Raw genomic sequence first — 19,608 nt, 5'->3', positions numbered from 1 at the left:
CACGACAAGTTGAGTTTTTACCAAAAAGTTCTATTTTGGTTTCATCTGACCATATGACATTCTCCCAATCATCTTCTGGATCATCCAAATGCACTCTAGCAAACTTCAGACGGGCCTGGACATGTACTGGCTTAAGCAGGGGGACACGTCTGGTACTGCAGGATTTGATTCCCTGGCGGCGTAGTGTGTTACTGATGGTAGGCTTTGTTACTTTGGTCCCAGCTCTCTGCAGGTCATTCACTAGGTCCCCCGTGTGGTTCTGGGATTTTTGCTCACCGTTCTTGTGATCATTTTGACCCCACGGGGTGAGATCTTGCGTGGAGCCCCAGATCGAGGGAGATTATCAGTGGTCTTGTATGTCTTCCATTAACTAATAATTGCTCCCACAGTTGATTTCTTCAAACCAAGCTGCTTACCTATTGCAGATTCAGTCTTCCCAGCCTGGTGCAGGTCTACAATTTTGTTTTTGGTGTCCTTTGACAGCTCTTTGGTCTTGGCCATAGTGGAGTTTGGAGTGTGACTGTTTGAGGTTGTGGACAGGTGTCTTTTATACTGATAACAAGTTCAAACAGGTGCCATTAATACAGGTAACGAGTGGAGGACAGAGGAGCCTCTTAAAGAAGAAGTTACAGGTCTGTGAGAGCCAGAAATCTTGCTTGTTTGTAGGTGACCAAATACTTATTTTCCACCATAATTTGCAAATAAATTCATTAAAAATCCTACAATGTGATTTTCTGGATTTTTTTTCCTCAATTTGTCTGTCATAGTTGACGTGTACCTATGATGAAAATTACAGGCCTCTCTCATCTTTTTAAGTGGGAGAACTTGCACAATTGGTGGCTGACTAAATACTTTTTTTCCCCACTGTACATGACTCCTGGGAGGCACAGCGTCTAACCGGAGGTTTATCGCGCAATCCCCCGCCCGATGGGGTGGTAATTTGGTAGCTTGCGTTTTGGAAAAAGCATGCGCCAAATCGAGGTATTCGGGGGGGAATGCGCACGGTGGAGGCATTGTCTGGACTTTCCACCATGGTCGCACCAATGGAAACAGCTAGACACCTACCCTGACACTCTCGTGACCACCCTGTGAGAACCCTCTGCGGCCATGAAAAGGTGGGGTCGTGTAGTGCTAGCCAGGGAAGACCTAACACAACAGGGAAATCAGGGGACTCAAGAATATGAAAGGTGATTTGCTCCTTATGGGTCTCCTGCGTAATCATATTGACTTGTGCTGTAACCTCCCTAACAAAACCTGACCCTAATGGTCGACTGTCAAGTGCTTTGATGGGCAATGGAATGGACAGGGGAACCAATGTAATACGTAGACTAAGAGCTAAAGACCTGTCCATAAAGTTCCCAGCTGCGCCTAAATCTACTAGCGCTGTTACGGTCCGGCACTGTTGGTCCTGTCCCCGCTTGTTTTCCTTTCCCTTTTTCCCCTGTGTGTGTTGTTTGTGTCTGTCTCCCCCTGCTGTGCAGCCCAGTCAGAGGATCTAGGTCAGGGGGCGTGGCCATTCTCTCACAAGATCAGTTACATCCAGCTGCAGCTCATTGTCACCAATCAACCAGCAGTTATCTACCCGGGCTGGACACCTCTCCAGCGCCAGTTCGTTCCTTCGACCAGATCCTGTCTGTTCCTGCTGCCTGCCTGCCTGCCATTCCCACGCCGCAACCTGCTCCTCTGTTGTCTGATATCCTCGTCATCCAGCTCTCAGGACTACTGGCTCTCCACCCCACTCAGCTCCTACCCCGGCCTGAAGCTACTCCACCCTGAACTGCTTCTCTCTGCCAATACACGCTGAATAAACTACATCCTTATTCACCCTCTTTGTCCGTGTGTCCGTCTCTGCACCTGAGTCCCCCACCCAACCTAACAGAACGAACTGGCCAAACATGGACTCAGCAGAGATGCCACATGAAACAACGGGGGATGGCGTACAACGCGCCCTCCAGTCACAGGGAATGTTATTGGGACAACACGACCAACTCATCCGGTCTCTATTGGATAACAACCAGCGGTGGTTGGATCAAGTATCTCATCTCACCTCTCAGGTAGCTAACCTGGTAACACTCACTACTCTTCCTCCCTCTGCTTCTCCTCCGCCTGTTCCTCCTACAGTGGCTCCTGGCTCGGCTTCCGCTCCTGCCCTTCGGGAACCACCTACAACCTCACCCGAACCTTTCACCGGGGACCTGAACAAATGCCGTGGTTTCCTGCTTCAGTGCCGCTTGGTGTTCCAACAGAAGCCCCTGTCTTTCTCCACGGAATCATCAAAGGTACATTACGCTCTGGGGTTACTGAGGGGTAAAGCTTTGATTTGGGCAGAAGCGGCTTGTTCTACTCAGCAGATTGCCAGCCTGTCGTTTGACGATTTTTCCTCTCAATTGAAAGTTGTGTTTGATCACCCGGACCATGCCGGGACCGCCACAAAGAGACTGTTGAAGCTACGACAGGGCAAGGGTAGCGTGGCTGAATACGCCATTGATTTTTGGACCTTGGCAGCCGATTCCAAGTGGAATGACGAAGCTCTTCAGGGAGCGTTTGTTAACGGGTTAAGTGACACGATTAAGAATGAACTAGCTGTTCGTGAAGAGCCTGCTAACCTTCATGTTCTCGTTTCCCTTGCTACACGAATAGACAACAGGCTACGGGAGAGGAGACAGGAGAGGGGCGGTTGGGTCCACACCGCAGGCGGGGCCTCCTCGCTTTCTGCAACCCGAGCAACACCACCCCTCGGACACCGCCCACACACCTCAGCGGATCCCTCCACGGAACTAGACGAGCCCATGCAGCTGGGCCGTGCTCGTCTGTCCCTTGCCGAAAAGGAACGGCGCATGCGGGTTGGTGAGTGCATGTACTGTGGGGACCGCACTCATTTCCTGATTAACTGTCCGGTTCGCCCAAAAGACAAAGCTCGCAGGTAAAAGTGGGCGTACTTGCGAGTGCTACACCTGACTCAATGCCCACAGCACCCCGTCTAGTTATCCCAGCTACAGTCCAGTTCAGGAATCTGTCCCTCCCATTAGCTGCTCTCATTGACTCTGGTGCTGAGGATAGTTTCCTTGACGTTAACCTGGTCACTCAGGCTGAGATCCCTGTTAAGCCCCTGCCTAAGCCTATAACAGTAACCGCTATAGACGGCCGTCAGTTTGCCAACATCACCCACCAAACTGTCCCCGTTTCTCTCATGCTGTCCGGCAATCACAAAGAAACCATCCAGTTTAAAGTAGTCTCCTCCTCGGCCTCCCCCCTTATCCTCGGTTTCCCTTGGCTTAGCCTTCACAACCCCCATATTGACTGGCAAAACCACAAGATACACAGTTGGAGCACTCACTGCCATTCTGCTTGCCTTGGGTCGGCTATTCCGCCCTCGGTAGGTTCCCCTGCTTCCCCTGTCAAAACCCCAGACCTCTCTTCAGTCCCTGAGGAGTACTTGGACCTGGCCGAGGTATTCAGTAAGTCCAAGGCACTTTCACTACCACCTCATAGGCCATACTATTGCGCTATTGAGTTACTGCCTGGAGCCCCTTTGCCGTCCAGTCGGCTTTTCAATCTGTCCCGTCCTGAGAGAGAAGCTATGGAAACCTACATAGGCGACTCCCTAGCCTCTGGCATCATTCGTCCCTCATCTTCCGCTGTTGGTGCTGGGTTTTTTTTTGTAGAGAAGAAGGACAAAACATTACGACCCTGCATTGACTACAGAGGACTAAATAACATCACAGTCAGAAATACATACCCCCTGCCTCTCATCAACTCAGCCTTTGAACCCCTTCATGGTGCCACCGTGTTTACCAAACTCGACCTGCGTAACGCTTACCACCTCGTTAGGATCAGGCAGGGAGACGAATGGAAAACTGGGTTCAATACCCCTCTCGGACACTTTGAATACCTAGTCATGCCATTCGGTCTCACCAACGCCCCAGCAGTGTTTCAGGCCATGGTTAACGATGTGTTGAGGGATTTTCTACACCGTTTTGTGTTTGTCTATTTGGATGACATTCTAATATTCTCTAAGTCACAGGATGAACACGTCTCCCACGTCCGTCTGGTCCTCCAACGCCTCCTGGAAAATAAACTGTATGTGAAAGCAGAAAAATGTGAGTTCCACCGGCAGTCCGTCCCCTTTTTGGGCTTTATTATCGAGCGGGGACAAGTGTCACCAGACCCTGACAAGATCAGAGCGGTTGTGGAGTGGCCCACACCCACGTCTCGGAAGCAGCTACAACGCTTCCTGGGCTTCGCCAACTTCTACCGCCGCTTCATCAGGGGTTTCAGCCGAGTGGTTTCCCCCCTGACCAAGCTCACCTCCCCAAAGGTGCCATTCCTGTGGACGCCTGAGGCCGAGTCAGCCGTGAGTACATTGAAGGAACTGTTCACCACCTCACCTGTTCTTATTCATCCAGACACTAGTTTGCAGTTTATTGTGGAAGTGGACGCCTCTGATTCGGGGGTGGGGGCTGTCCTGTCACAACGTTCCCCACGGACCAGAAGCTCCATCCTGTGGCCTTTTTCTCCAGGAGATTGACCCCTGCTGAGAAGAACTACGACGTGGGTAACCGGGAGTTGCTTGCTGTCAAGTTGGCGTTGGAGGAGTGGAGGCACTGGCTAGACGGAGCAGAGCAACCCTTCATAGTCTGGACAGACCACAAGAACCTGGCTTACATCCAGTCATCCAAGAGGCTAAACTCCCGTCAGGCCAGATGGGCTCTGTTCTTCAGCAGGTTCAAGTTTATTTTAACATATCGTCCTGGCACACGTAATGTCAAGCCTGATGCTCTCTCTCGCCAGTTTACAGACAATGAAGACTCCAGCAATCCTGAACCTGTTCTGCCCGCTTCCTGTTTGGTGGCGGCTGTTCACTGGGAAATCGAGTCCCTCGTCCGATCGGCACAAGAGTCGGAACCTGGACCGGCCGATGGCCCCCCCGACCTTCTCTATGTTCCCGCAGCCGTGCGGCCGCAAGTGCTCAACTGGGTCCACACCTCGCGCTTCTCCTGCCACCCTGGTATGAACCGTACACTGTCGCTACTGAAGAGGCACTTTTGGTGGCCATCCGTCGAGACTGACGTCCGGGAGTACGTGGCGGCCTGTTCCATCTGTGCCCAAAATAAGGCTTCCCACCGGGCTCCTTCGGGCCTGCTGCGGCCTCTCCCAGTCCCGAGTCGTCCTTGGTCTCACGTGGCCTTGGACTTCGTCACTGGACTTCCTATGTCTGAGGGTAATGACACCATACTCACTCATCGTGGACAGATTCTCTAAATCTGCCCATTTTGTTGCATTACCAAAATTACCGTCTGCCAGTGAGACAGCCGACCTCTTTGTCTTACATGTATTCCGTCCCCATGGAATACCTGTGGACATAGTGTCCGATAGAGGTCCACAGTTCATTTCTCGGGTATGGAAGGAGTTTTGTTCTGCTCTGGGTGCCTCTGTCAGTCTCTCATCAGGTTTCCATCCCCAGTCCAATGGCCAGACTGAGAGGACCAATCAGGACCTGGAGGCTGCTCTACGCTGTGTGACATCCCAGAACCCGTCCACCTGGGCCAAACACCTCCCGTGGGTCGAATATGCCCACAATTCCCTCACCTCATCTGCCACCGGCCTTTCACCATTTGAGGCGGCTTTCGGGTACCAACCGCCATTGTTCCCGTCTCAGGAAAAGGAGTTAACCGTCCCGTCAGTTCAGGATAACCTTCGTCGCTGCCGCAAGGTGTGGGTGGACACCCGTAAAGCCCTTCTACGGACAGCAGAGCGCAACAAGAGAGTGGCGGACAGGCACAGGGTAGTCGCTCCCCAGTTCCAGCCTGGTCAGCGAGTCTGGCTCTCCTCCAGCAACATCCCCCTGCGCACTGACTCCCGTAAGCTGTCGCCCCGGTATTTGGGTCCTTTCGAGATCGACTCCATCATCAACCCTTCAGCTGTTCGATTGAAGCTTCCCCAGGCCATGAGAGTCCATCCTACATTTCACGTGTCCCAGCTGAAGCTGGTCTCCTCCAGCCCTTTGTGTCCGCCTGTGGATCCCCCTCCGCCACCGTGTATTATTGACGACCATCCAGCCTACACGGTGCGGAGACTGCTGGACGTCCGGAGGCGTGGAAGAGGGCTTCAGTACCTGGTGGACTGGGAGGGATACGGTCCCGAGGAGAGGTCCTGGATTCCCCGACGGTTTATACTGGATCCGCAGCTGGTGGCTGATTTCCATAGGGACCACCCTGACAAGCCGGGTGGGTCGCCGGGTGGCGCCCGTTGAGGGGGGGGTACTGTTACGGTCCGGCACTGTTGGTCCTGTCCCCGCTTGTTTTCCTTTCCCTTTTTCCCCTGTGTGTGTTGTTTGTGTCTGTCTCCCCCTGCTGTGCAGCCCAGTCAGAGGATCTAGGTCAGGGGGCGTGGCCATTCTCTCACAAGATCAGTTACATCCAGCTGCAGCTCATTGTCACCAATCAACCAGCAGTTATCTACCCGGGCTGGACACCTCTCCAGCGCCAGTTCGTTCCTTCGACCAGATCCCGTCTGTTCCTGCTGCCTGCCTGCCTGCCATTCCCACGCCGCAACCTGCTCCTCTGTTGTCTGATATCCTCGTCATCCAGCTCTCAGGACTACTGGCTCTCCACCCCACTCAGCTCCTACCCCGGCCTGGAGCTACTCCACCCTGAACTGCTTCTCTCTGCCAATACACGCTGAATAAACTACATCCTTATTCACCCTCTTTGTCCGTGTGTCCGTCTCTGCACCTGAGTCCCCCACCCAACCTAACAAGCGCCTTACACTGGGGACCTACCATGTAATCAGGGAAGTGGACGTGGATGGTTAACTGTGCAGCAGAGGGCTCTGAAAGAGTGTGGATTTGCGCTCCCTGAGTGATGCAAGAGCGCCTTGCCTGCCTGCCTGCCGCCTCCAGAACCAGAAGAACATCGTGCAGCAGAATATCCTATCCTGCCACAAGAGTGACACTGGATCTGTCGTCCTCCGTTCTTCTGGACCGCTGCATCACCCAGCTCCATCGGAACGTGAGCCGGGGTGAGGGGGGGGTGAAATGGGCAGGCCCCTTCCAGGACGTCCTCTCGAAGCCAGCAGGTTGTTCAACCGAATGGCCATGTCCACCAGTTGGTCAAAGGTCAGAGTGGTATCCTGGCAGTCTAGCTCCCTTCGGACGTCCTCACGGAGGCTGCATCGGAATTGGTCGATGAGGCACTGCTCGTTCCACCCAGACCCAGCCACTAGAGTTCTAAACTCCAGGGCAAAGTCTTGCACGGTCCTAGTCCCCTGCCTCAGATGGAACAGACGCTCGCCTGCCTCTCTTCCTTCGGGGGGATGATCAAAGACTGCCCGGAAGAGGCGAGCGAACTCTCTGTTGTTGTCCAACGCATCTCCTCCTTCACTCCAGACCGCGTTGGCACACTCCAGGGCTTTCCCCGAGAGGCAGGAGACGAGGGCGGACACCTTCTCCCGATCCGATGGAGCAGGGCTGATGGTGTTGAAATAGAGGTCCAGCAGCAGGAGGAAACCTTGGCAGCGGGCCGCTGTCCCATTGTATTCCCTTGGTCGAGACAGGTGAATACCACTGGGTGCTGGAACCGGTCACTCAGCTGGTTCCGCAGGGTCGGGTCCTCTCCTCTCCAGGCGCTGGATGGCCTGGAGAACCCAACCATCGCTTCGCCCAAGCTGGCTACTATATTGGAATGCTTCCGGACCCGCTCAAAGACTCCAGGCATATTCCCCGCTCCTGCTGACTCCATTCTTTTTGGTGTGTTATTCTGTAGTGGGTGTCAGGTGCAGGAGGTGTGAATCACAAAATATGGTTTATTCGTCCAATACAGCAGTTAGCAGCAATGCATAAACCAAATACAGTGCACCTTCAATGTGTACTGGGAAAATAAAAACACACAGGTGAATATCCCGGCGATAAAAGTACATAATGCTCAACCGAGTTAGTGACACCTCCACATGGAAACAATAACACACAAAGACATGGGGAGCAGAGGGAATACTTATACAGAGACTGATGAGGGGATATGAACCAGGTGTGTGTGAAAAACAATACAAAACAAATGGAATGATGAAAAGAGGAGCGGCAGTGGCTAGAAGGCCGGTGACAACGAACGTCGAAGCCTGCCCGAACAAGGAAAGGAGGCAGCTTCGGAGGAAGTCGTGACAGGGATTAATAATTTTGCAAGGCACTGTACATTCACATTCCTTCACACTTTTAACACACGCTACTGCTACTCTCTGATTATTATCTATGCATAGTCACTTTACCCCTACCTACATGTACATATTACCTAAATTACCTCGACTACCCCCTACCCCTGCACATTGACTCGGTACCGGTACCCCTTGTATATAGCCCTGTTATTGTTATTTTTATTGTGTTACTATTTCTCCTTAAGTTTATTTAGCACATTTTTCTTACTTACTTTTTAAAAACTCTGCATTGTTGGTTAAGGGCTTGTAAGTAAGCATTTCACAGTAATACCTGTTGTATTAGGCGCATGTGACAAACAAAATGTGATTTGACTTTGACTTGTATTGTATTGTTATGATAGGGCTCTGAAACCTATAGCCGAATGGCTTCAGACTGAGCATTTCACACTGGAAATGGCTACCGACAGTGAACTCAAGTTAGGGTTAGGGGTTATATTTCATGTCAGACGGTCCTATACCAATTTGCCCAACACCTTATACCCCAGAGGTTGTAAATAAAACCTTTAAAGATTGGTATGACTTCTATTATTATGATAGGGTACTAAAAGAGGCTGTAATCACTGCCTAAGGTGCTTCAACAAAGTACTGAGTAAAGGGTCTGAATACTTATGTAAATGTGATATTTCCGTTTTTTGTTTTTAATAGTTTCAAAAATGTCTAAAAACCTGTTTTTGCTTTGTCATTATGCGGTATTGTGTGTAGATTGATGAGGGGGGAAAAACGATTTAATCCATTTTAGAATAAGGCTGTAAATTAACAAAATGTGGAAAAAGTCAAGGGGTCTGAATACTTGCCTGATGCACTGTAACTCGAAGTCCTCGCGTCAGCCAGGCTATCTAATGTCCCAAAGGAGAGCGATAAAACTGGAGAAGTGGAAACTGATTTTAAAAAAATACATTGCAATAACCAGGTAACCATCCAACCTTTTTATGCAAGTAAAGTACATGTCGGATAAAAAATGTAATGACAGGCCGGATGGAAACGGAACATTTTTCGTGTAAACTTTCCATATTTTTGTGTCGGTAAAATGAATTATGCGAGAAATGTAGATAGAATGCTTTTATGCACGCAAATATTGATATAATAACCATCATATCGAAGTAAACTTGGAGTCACCCGATGACATGTTGTGTGGTCCTCCCACTACGACTCGTTGGGAAAGCATGCTACAGATAGGCTACAGATTAAATAAATTATGATGAACTTCACAGGGTGGTGAAATTGCAAGGTGCTACATCTTGATCCTCCTTTCCAAAATATCGAGGGTCTTATTCTGGTGACGTCATAATCGATGCTTGGCTGCCGTTTGACAAATAAAAATAATCTTGCTCTTTTGTCCATAATAATAATCTCATCATATAGGCTATACATGCGCTCTAGACAAGAAGGCGCAGATAGCGCTGTTGGCTAGAGCGCACTTGCCAATACCAGACTATATACAGCAAATCATTTTGTGAGAAAATCATCAGTATTGTTGAAATTGCGATGGAAACCCATTTTACTTTTATATTTATTCGGTACATGGGAATTTAAACGCAATGAAGGGAGAAAGAACACCACGTCATTTTACATTCATTTTGCCACTTCATATTCTATGAATTTTGTCACATTTGAAAAAACAGATTTTGGGGTCATTTAAATTCAACTGACTTTATGATACCATGTAATTTATATATTACATTTACCTTTCTCCTGTCAAAGTACCTTTTCTAAGAATCACATGAAAGTAACTGATTAACATTTACATTTACGTCATTTAACAAACGCTCTTATCCAGAGCGACTTACAAATTGGACTCCCTCACCTTCCTTGTTACGTAAACATGAATGTATTTGTGTATATACTGGTATGTTTTTAATCACAATTAAAAAAGTAGAGAAATAATAACCCATTATTCTGGAATGGATAATGTGAGAATTTGGTAAACACATTGATTGCTATAGTCTGAAGTCATTGGACACAGTATGTGCTTGTATGTTCAGTAATAAAGCACTGATTGGTTGTATCTATCAGGATTGGGTTCAATTCCATTTCAATTCCAGTTAATTCAGAAGTAAACCAAATTCCAATTCCAAATCCACAAGCACTGAAAATAATTGGAATTTCAGTGTACTTCCCGATTTGACTGGAATTTAAATGTAATTGACCCCAACCCTGGTATCTATAGTATTGCTAATTACAGTTGACAATTGTCATAGAATTTATTTTATTTGATTAAATTCACATTTCATTTGTTATATGCATGCAAATCATTAGGCACCCCTGGTGGTACATATGTTTAGGCACTAAATGCATTTAAAATATGTTAAGCAGTAGAAAGTATTTCAAATACCTTGGAGGCAAGCATCACCATTAAAAACTGACCTGATCATAGCATAGACCAATTTCTTGTACATGTACCCAAAAATCCATATAAGAAACCCTCCAAACCAAAAATATGCCATTACAAAATCAACCGCTAACATAAAAATCATTGTGGATTTGAAAAGATTAATCAACATATAACATTTGTATTGTTTAAAAAAAATAAGGATAACAACCAACTGATAAATTATACATGTGATCAGAAATCAAACGTGAAATTGCATAACTTTAAACTTGAATTGTTCTGATGAAATGAAATGAAAATAATTCATGTCATTCTTGTTTTTTCTCCCTTCATTAGTGCAGGACATGGGTGAATACTCTAATCAATCTTCACATTACCTCAAACACTGAATCTTTCCCTGGAGTAACTTTTTCTTTGCTGGGCACAGCGGTTTCTTATTCGATTAACTTTCACTGGATGTGCTAATATTGTCCTCTGAAACCTCTTTGCTTGGTTCACTCTCTTCTTGCTTATCTGCAGGTCCCTTCTTTTTTCTATCATCAGCATCATCTTTATTAGTCTTTTACTCTTCTAAGTTTGTTAAGGTTATGCTCTGTTTGCTTGTGTCTAGCTCTCTTTCTCCGATCATCAGTAATTGTCTCTGAAACTACACCGCTAGGTCCACATTCTGATTGTTTAATAGCTGCAGCTATTATTTTCAGAGAATCAGTAGTGGGGCGTTAGAGTAGGCGGATAGTTAAAGAGCTCCCATTACCAAAAGCTCCATAACTGGACTGAGCAGTATCATTTTGCCTAATTGGTAGACACTCAGAGGATGAATCAGCACTGGTGTTTTGATTCCTTCCACTAGTAGTCTTGGAGGCCTGACTGGTGCCTTTGTTCCTCTGTGTGTAACTGGTCGCCAGACCACGCATGTTATCATGAGGTATGGATACCCGTGTCAACCACTCGTTGTTTGGCGTCCCCAATCGCGCTAAGTCACTAACCTCATTTGCCATTCCACACCTATCCGTTGGCTTACCCTTGTTAACATAGTGAGACAGACTGATGACTGGTAGTGTTGTCATCACTGTCATCTGAGTATATGCCATTCTGTTTCAGATCTAGTTTCAGATCAATTGGGTTTTTATAATCTGGGAATGTCCCCTCCCTAAATGTACTCTTGATCTTCTTAGGGCACGACACCAACTCATGTTTGACCTCATAGGCATACTTAACTAATTCCCTGCGTTGTTGCTTATCAATGACAGCGAAGATGAAGTAGTTGAGCACGCTCTCCTTCACATTGTACAGCTGGCCTTTAACAAGAGTTTCCTCCAGGAAGAAGCGGACCAGTGGGGCCTGGTAGTGGGGGAACCCCAGAGTGCCCAGGCACTTCAGGATGCGGGTGATGCGCAGGTTGTTGTGTGTATGTCTACCATAGAAAAAACACAAGACCAACAAAAATGCAAGGGTACTGTTATTCTGAGCACTGTTATTCACAGAAGGTTCATTTTAAAACTGAAATCGTAGTATTGCAAGGATTATACAAAATAATAACAGTTAAATGACCAAATATAGAACTTGTTAACCTGTCCATGTTGTCAAATCTGTCACGCCAGTTATTAGCACGTCGCACTTCCCCTGTTGTGTCATTTGACATCTGTATGCCGTAGAAGTCCAGCATGAGCTTGTACGACTTGACCAGCCTCTTCTTCACAGTTTCATCTTCAAGAAAAGCCTGAGAAGGAAGCAGATTGTCAGTCAGGACAATAATGGACAAAATATATTTTCATTCATTTCTATGCCCCCCAGTCAATAGATATGACTTATGTAAATGCAGTATGTAGAGAACACTTTCCTCAAATAAGCTACTATATTTTTTGCCTATGCAACAAAGTACCTCAATTTCCTTCTTGGTGAGTTCTTTGGCTTGATAATTCATTCCTCGTTCTTGAAGAGGGAACAACCTAAATAAAATGTTTGTTTAAAAAATATATATTTTAAAGAATTGATTTATAACAAATTATTTAAAAATAATTAAAAGCCCATATAAATGTTAAGGAAACTGACCATTGGATGTATGAGTGAACAGCTTCCAATTTTGAATATTTCCCATACCAGTTATTGTGAAAGTCGTCAATGTAGACACCTTATCAGAGAAAAGGTTACAGTTACAAATGCTCATGTCTTGTAGTCTTGTCAAATCTACACAGCATTCAATAAACAGTATAGATTACCATCAGGGGAGGAGGCCCTCTGTCCACGATAGAACTGTAAATTAGGCATACGCCTATCATCCTGAAAAGAAGATGCAATGCAAATTTAGAAATAGGGACATTTCTTAGTTAGATGCCTGTATTTCAACAGTACAGGATTCATATCAGAGGAATTGTCCTGTCAAATGATGACCCAAATCGTACTGATTCTCCATTTATTACTTAAAGACCTAATGCAGCCATTTTGATCTCAATATAAAATAATTTCTGGATAACAATTAAGTACCTTAGGGTGGGTTGCACCAACATGGTTTAAATTAATCTAGGATTAGAGCTAATCTAGGTTTTGTAAATCTAGGTTTATCATTAAATCAGAGATGTGTTGCACCACTTAATTTTAAATCTGGATCAGTAAATCTATGATTAACGGTTTTAAACTATGATTAGTGACATGTTACACAATATATGAAGTACTTCGTGAGTTGAAACGAAGTAGCTAGCCTACTTGACAGAGGCCACAAAGTTGCTGTTCCTTGATAAAATATTAACAATGTAACGTTAGAACTGTCTGCAACTCCATCGTGAAAGGTTCTCATGGGTTGGCTGATTTGAAATAAAATCCGTTAGCTAACGTTAGCTACTGTAGCTAGCTAGTTTATAAACCAAGCTAGTTAGCATAAAATAGAATGTATAATTGTCATTAGTTAACGTTATTTAGCCATTTATTATTTGTCCGCTAGACACCTGATCATGGCACGTCAAAGAAGTTCACATTTCTCCGTTTATGAAATCGGATGAAGGCGTGCTGGAAAAACTTAAAAGCGAAAGTCAAAAAGGATGCGGCAGAGGAGAGGCTGGGGCTATTTCAGACCGGAAAGTGGGCCTCCGTTCAAGGGAATTGATCCTCTCTCTCAGAAGATATGCGAGATGATACCCCAGCAGTTTGCCCCTCTCCTTAACCCCTATGATGACGACGGACAACTCGACCCAACAATATTTAGTAAGCATAAATAACTGGTAAATATCAATGACTATAATGCACGTTAAAACTAACGTTAATGCTACTTCACTACAATGTTACCGTTATCAGGCCCATTACAGCCTGTTGCATAACATCATCATTCGTACCAAGGCTGGGCATATCATAAACCCCAATTCAATTGTTGTACGTAAATAGCCTACTAATAATGAGTTAATTTTATTTCCTTTCCTTTAGTTGAGCGGACACCCTGTGCCATGGAGAAACAGCAGTGCCTGGACCTTGCACCAGCAGCAAAAACACTAGACAGGCCAAGCAAACGCCCCAGAACTGACATGAACCAAGCTCCTATTGATGTTTTGGAGCTGGAGAGAGAGAAACATCAACTGCAGATTGAGGTCCTGAATTTACAAAAAGAGCTACTGCAAATTCAGAAACAGAAACTCCTTCAGGGAAACAAATGCCCAATGTGAAAGAATGCTGATCTTTTTATTTATTTAAACAATTATTTATTAAAACAATCCTTTCCCAAGCAAATTGGTATCCTCCAGTCTTGTCCCCACTCTTGTGTTCTGGTGCTTCCAGTTCCACCGTGTATGGTGTTGAGAATAACAAAGTCTTAATAATACATTTTAATACAGATAGCCTAATTAGGAATTGTACGTGTCTATCAAAATATAATATTGCTTTTTACATGGTACCAATGTTACATAATGCACACTTTAGGCTGCAAAATGGTTCTCAATCAAGGTTCTCCTCACAGCATTCCTATTTGCATTGGCAGCATGTTGCACCTGGCCATCTTCTGCTTTCTCCTCAGGTAGGTCCTCCTCAGTCTCCTGACAAAGTTATACAGAACTGCCACTGCAATAATGATTGTCAGTGTAGTGTACATCTTCGTGCGGAGCCCCTCTCTATGAGACATCTTGCCAGGATATGAGAGGTGTTGTATTCTCTCTCTTCAGGTGTCTGGGGGTTTAAAAGGGGAGTGCTAAGGTACCCACAACAGGCATATCCATTGTCACCTAGTAGGTGGCCTTCATATGCCCCCCTTTCCAGCATTGCACACAGGCAACTATTGTCAAAGATTCTGCTGACATGGGTGGATCCTGGCCATCTAGCTACGATGTTGGTGAGCTGACCTTGGTCGTCACAGACAGCCTGCACGTTGATGGAGCAGTAACCTTTCTGATTACGGAATAGTTCTCCATTCTCGGCACCAGGGTTGGGAATAGGAGTGTGTGTACAGTCTATTGCCCCTAGTACACCTGGGAATCTAGCTCTCCTGTAAAATCCAGCTGCTGTTTCCTCTGTAGGACTGAACCTTATATACTGATTCTTCAGACTGGCAATAGCACTGGACTACAATCCTGCAGACGGTTGACTTGTGGAGTCCAAAAAGGCCCCCATCCACCATCTGGAAACATCCAGTTACTGTGAACCGTAGGGCCACCAGGAGCTGAAGTAGTGGGGGTACAGCTGCGTACCTATCACTCCCATGCTTAATGGTTGGTCCAACCTTTCTTTCCAGTTGCATTACAGAGTCCTTGGAGAAGTGGCATCGCCTTGAAAACAAATCATTATCATAAAATTCAACAGGATTTAACCTGTCTCTAATTATTCTCTGAGGAACTCTGTCGTTTTGGTCTCTCCAGAGTAGATATGCTGCCATTTTATCAGTTAAACCACCTCAAGTGGCAGTTTAGAATTAATCTCCAATCTAAATTTATATTAATTGAGCAACAGGGTTAAAATTAATCTAGGTTTAAAGTGAAAACTAAATTTAGATTAGAGGAAGGATTTAATTTAACTAGGATTAATTTAAAACCTAGGTTTAAAATGTGGTGCAACAAGATTAATAGATAAACCTTGATTTAACCCAGTTCAAGAGTGTCACGATCGTTAGACGGAGTAGACCAAGGCGCAGCGTGATGAGCGAACATACTTCTTTATTTGATGAATACACGAACAAACAAAACAACAAACGATGACGTGACGTCCTAGGTTAACAACCAACACGGAACAAACCAAACGGAACAAGATCCCACAACTATTGTGGGAAAACAGCCTCTATAAATATGGCTCCCAATCAGAGACAACCAGCAACAGCTGACACTCGTTGCCTCTGATTGGGAACCACTCTGGCCAACACAGAAATACAATACATAGAATAAACACACCCTGGCTCAACATATAGAGTCCCAGAGCCAGGGTGTGACAGTACCCCCCCCTAAAGGCGCGGACTGCGACCGCGCCTGAACATAAACAAACCAGGGGAGGGCTGGGTGCGTGGAGCAGGAACGGGCCGGACCGGGCTGACGATGCGCACCCCTGGCTTGGTGCGTGGAGCAGCAACGGGCCGGACCGGGCTGACGATGCGCACCCCTGGCTTGGTGCGTGGAGCAGCAACAGGCCGTACCGGACTGATGATACGCACCCCTGGCTTGGTGCGTGGAGCAGGAACGGGCCGGACCGGGCTGACGACTCGCACCCCTGGCTTGGTGTGAGTGGCAGGAACAGGCCGGGCCGGGCTGGCGACGCGCACCGTAGGCTTGGTGCGAGGAGCAGGAACAGGCCGGGCCGGGCTGGCGACGCGCACCGTAGGCTTGGTGCGTGGAGCAGGAACAGGCCGGGCCGGGCTGGCGACGCACACCGTAGGCTTGGTGCGAGGAGCAGGAACAGGCCGGGCCGGGCTGGCGACGCACACCGTAGGCTTGGTGCGAGGAGCAGGAACCGGCCGGACCGGGCTGGCGACGCGCACCGTAGGCTTGGTGCGAGGGGCAGGAACAGGCCGGGCCGGGCTGGCGACGCACACCGTAGGCTTGGTGCGAGTGGCAGGAACAGGCCGGGCCGGGCTGACGACTCGCACCGTAGGCTTGGTGCGAGGGGCAGGAACAGGCCGGGCCGGGCTGGCGACGCGCACCGTAGGCTTGGTGCGAGGAGCAGGAACAGGCCGGGCCGTACTGGGAACACACACCACTGGCCTTAAACGGGGATCAGGAACGGGCCGGACCGGACTGGCAATACACCTCAGTACCTCTCGCCGTGCCTCTACAACTTCCTTCCCTCCTCTCACCAATGGCTCCCGTAACCCGGTGGCCTTCTCTCCTCGTCTCCCATTTCGCCCTGTGGCAGCCTCCTGCTGCCCAGTCGCCCATGCCGTGTGCCCCCCCTAAAAATTTTCTGGGGTTGCCTCTCGTCCGTCCGACGACGACACTGTTGACGCCGTTGCTCCTCTCTCGCCAGGGCCTTAATCTTAGCCCATGGCCCTTTGCCCCCGAGCATGTCCTCCCAGGACCACGATTTGCCCACCTGGGCCATCGCCAACCTCTCCAGCTCCTTTCCCGGCGCTTCCTCCCATGTCCAGGCCGCCTGCTCCTGGACACGCTGCTTGGTCCTGGTATGGTGGGATCTTCTGTCACGATCGTTAGACGGAGTAGACCAAGGCGCAGCGTGATGAGCGAACATACTTCTTTATTTGATGAATACACGAACAAACAAAACAACAAACGATGACGTGACGTCCTAGGTTAACAACCAACACGGAACAAACCAAACGGAACAAGATCCCACAACTATTGTGGGAAATCAATCAATCAATCAATCAATTTTATTTTATATAGCCCTTCGTACATCAGCTAATGTCTCGAAGTGCTGTACAGAAACCCAGCCTAAAACCCCAAACAGCTAGTAATGCAGGTGTAGAAGCAGCCTCTATAAATATGGCTCCCAATCAGAGACAACCAGCAACAGCTGACACTCGTTGCCTCTGATTGGGAACCACTCTGGCCAACACAGAAATACAATACATAGAATAAACACACCCTGGCTCAACATATAGAGTCCCAGAGCCAGGGTGTGACAAAGAGTTAATCCATGTTGGTGCAACCCATTACTCTCGCAAACTTTATGAGCCATATCCATTAATACACTACATTTATATGAAGGTATGAAAGATAGGCTATTATTAGTATTCCTGCCTAACTACTCAATACAACTCCTCAACATGTGACATCCAATGTTGGTGTACAAATGCAACGTTTACTAAACGGCATCTAATAATGGTTAAATATTGATGAATGTTTTCACACAATAAACCTGTTTATCAACGTAGTAGTATGTAAGGAATGAGAACATACTTACTCGTTGCCTTGTTGACCGACTGGTGTACTGAGTAAATACAAAAAGGAAAATTCTTAAAGGGGCAATCAGCAGGAGACACAACAGCAAAGATCTCCCCACCCCTATTTCGGTAATTCACAGACAGAGCAATGGATGCAAGGACTGACCATCCATTATATCAACATTACACTTTTAACCATGTGTGTTTACATTTACTTTGTTTACAAACATTGGAGTAAAACAAGCTTATATTTTGTGGTTCTGATGGGGTACGACAGTTGAATTAAACTCATAAGTCATTTATAAGTTATATTCTTCAAGAATCAATGGGTACATATCATTAATTTATAAGTCCAAAGATGCATGTAGCAACTGCAGATTGCCCCTTTAAGCAATGTGAAGTAGTGCATAACATAACAATGCTCTACAGACTTGGATCTATGAGAGGGAACCAGAGGTGGAGCCTTGGATCAAGCATTTTATATAGGCCTAATTCAATAAACACACACAGATCCTTCAACATCATAGAAAACCAATGATCCTAAACTACAGCCTAATTAGCCTACTCATCATGTCATTATGGTTATATACATTGAACAAATATCTCAAATGTAAATCTTTCTGGAATATTTAATGTATTTAATCCCAGCTGTCTTTTATGGTGGAACCTAGGCCTACTGTATCATCATCAGGCTCTGAAACTTTACAAACTCATCAGTTGAGACCACACCCACAACCTGATCGTCAGGGCCCAGGGTCCTGAATACTTACATTGTTGGTTCTCTCACGACTAGATTCTTCACTTGTTGGATTCTTCCATGTCGAGTCGTAGTTGCAGTAGTAATCGTCGGTGTGTTTAATATCATATCTGTGATCTGACCTGGGAAGTGATTCTGTTCTGGGAAGGAGTCCTGGATGATCAGGAAGACAATTTGGGAGGATCAATCTCCAGGCGTGTATGGGGAGTAGAATTAAAAACCAGAAGGCGCGTTTAAGCAGAGTAGAGAAATAGCATCTGTTTAGCCATAACCAAAGCCGTTCAATCCTGGGACACGTCCTACATTTTCGTCTCAGTTCAGCAAACAACTTGACTATTGCTGGCAGCGCTCTCCCTATTGGAATAGCCATAGACATGGAATGGATTATATTCTATGGGAATAGCCCTAGCCAGACGCACACCATTCCGTAATAAGAGAATAGGCTATTAAAAAAGCTATTTAAAATGTTCCAAAGGTTAACAGTCGTTAAGATGAACGAAATTAAGATTTGAGCATGCCACCACGGTATCTTGCATTCGGAGAATATCTTTACACTTTTAGTTTCGTTTTTTACATAGAGTATCATGTGTGCCACCAGCGTTTAAAACAAGTCATGAACACCAGCCAATCAACCACACTGAATATTCAGCAGGCATTGGAGACAGTAGGCTGAAGTGACCATCATCTAAATAATAATTTATTGGGGATTGTTTTGACAAACTAGATTTGTTTTTTTCCTCACTAATCCTATGAGCTCTTGTGGGTGACAATAGCTCAATAATTGTGGGATAGAGTGACTTTATTTTCTGACCTCACCATTCACAAGTGACAACTCTGACTGGATGTCCTTCTCACTGCATAGAAAACAAAATACACATCACAACACTGCACACATGTAATATACCTGACACCACTCTCCCCTTCAGTCAACAGCTTCTCCTCTCCCACCTAGCCCCTTTCTTCTCCAGCTGTTTGCATAGTGGATGTAGATAGTACCTTCCTGAGTGTGCCTGAATG

At 46.6% G+C, this 19,608-nt stretch overlaps 1 protein-coding gene across 2 annotated transcripts; it reads right to left on the bottom strand.

Moving 5' to 3' along the window:
- Window positions 1-10,394: 10,394 nt before the first annotated feature.
- Window positions 10,395-19,117, bottom strand: LOC121574988 (opioid growth factor receptor). Of its 2 annotated transcripts, none has more exons than XM_041887711.2 (7): window positions 18,605-19,117; window positions 17,855-17,881; window positions 12,754-12,814; window positions 12,587-12,665; window positions 12,417-12,483; window positions 12,106-12,254; window positions 10,395-11,948 (listed from the first exon to the last, which is right to left on the bottom strand). In XM_041887711.2, exons 1-7 carry the CDS (start codon window positions 18,965-18,967, stop codon window positions 11,561-11,563), a joined length of 1,134 nt encoding a protein of 377 aa, XP_041743645.1. In that variant the 5' UTR covers window positions 18,968-19,117; the 3' UTR covers window positions 10,395-11,560. The 2 variants fall into 2 exon arrangements, with proteins under 2 accessions (XP_041743645.1, XP_041743646.1); XM_041887712.2 differs by having other exon boundaries at window positions 12,635-12,665.
- Between the last annotated feature and the right edge of the window lie 491 nt (window positions 19,118-19,608).

This window comes from Coregonus clupeaformis, chromosome 10 (genome assembly GCF_020615455.1).
Source record: "Coregonus clupeaformis isolate EN_2021a chromosome 10, ASM2061545v1, whole genome shotgun sequence".
Classification (NCBI taxonomy): Eukaryota; Metazoa; Chordata; class Actinopteri; order Salmoniformes; family Salmonidae; genus Coregonus; species Coregonus clupeaformis.
This window is presented reverse-complemented; position numbering and strand designations above follow the sequence as displayed.

Coding starts and splice junctions, on each gene's coding strand:
- LOC121574988 (XM_041887711.2), bottom strand. CDS start 18,967: ATGTCTATGGCTATTCCAATAGGGAGAGCGCTGCCAGCAATAGTCAAG. Junction 17,882..18,604: donor GTCGTGAGAGAACCAACAAT/GTAAGTATTCAG, acceptor GTATTTACTCAG/TACACCAGTCGGTCAACAAG. Junction 12,666..12,753: donor GAGGGCCTCCTCCCCTGATG/GTAATCTATACT, acceptor TTCTCTGATAAG/GTGTCTACATTGACGACTTT.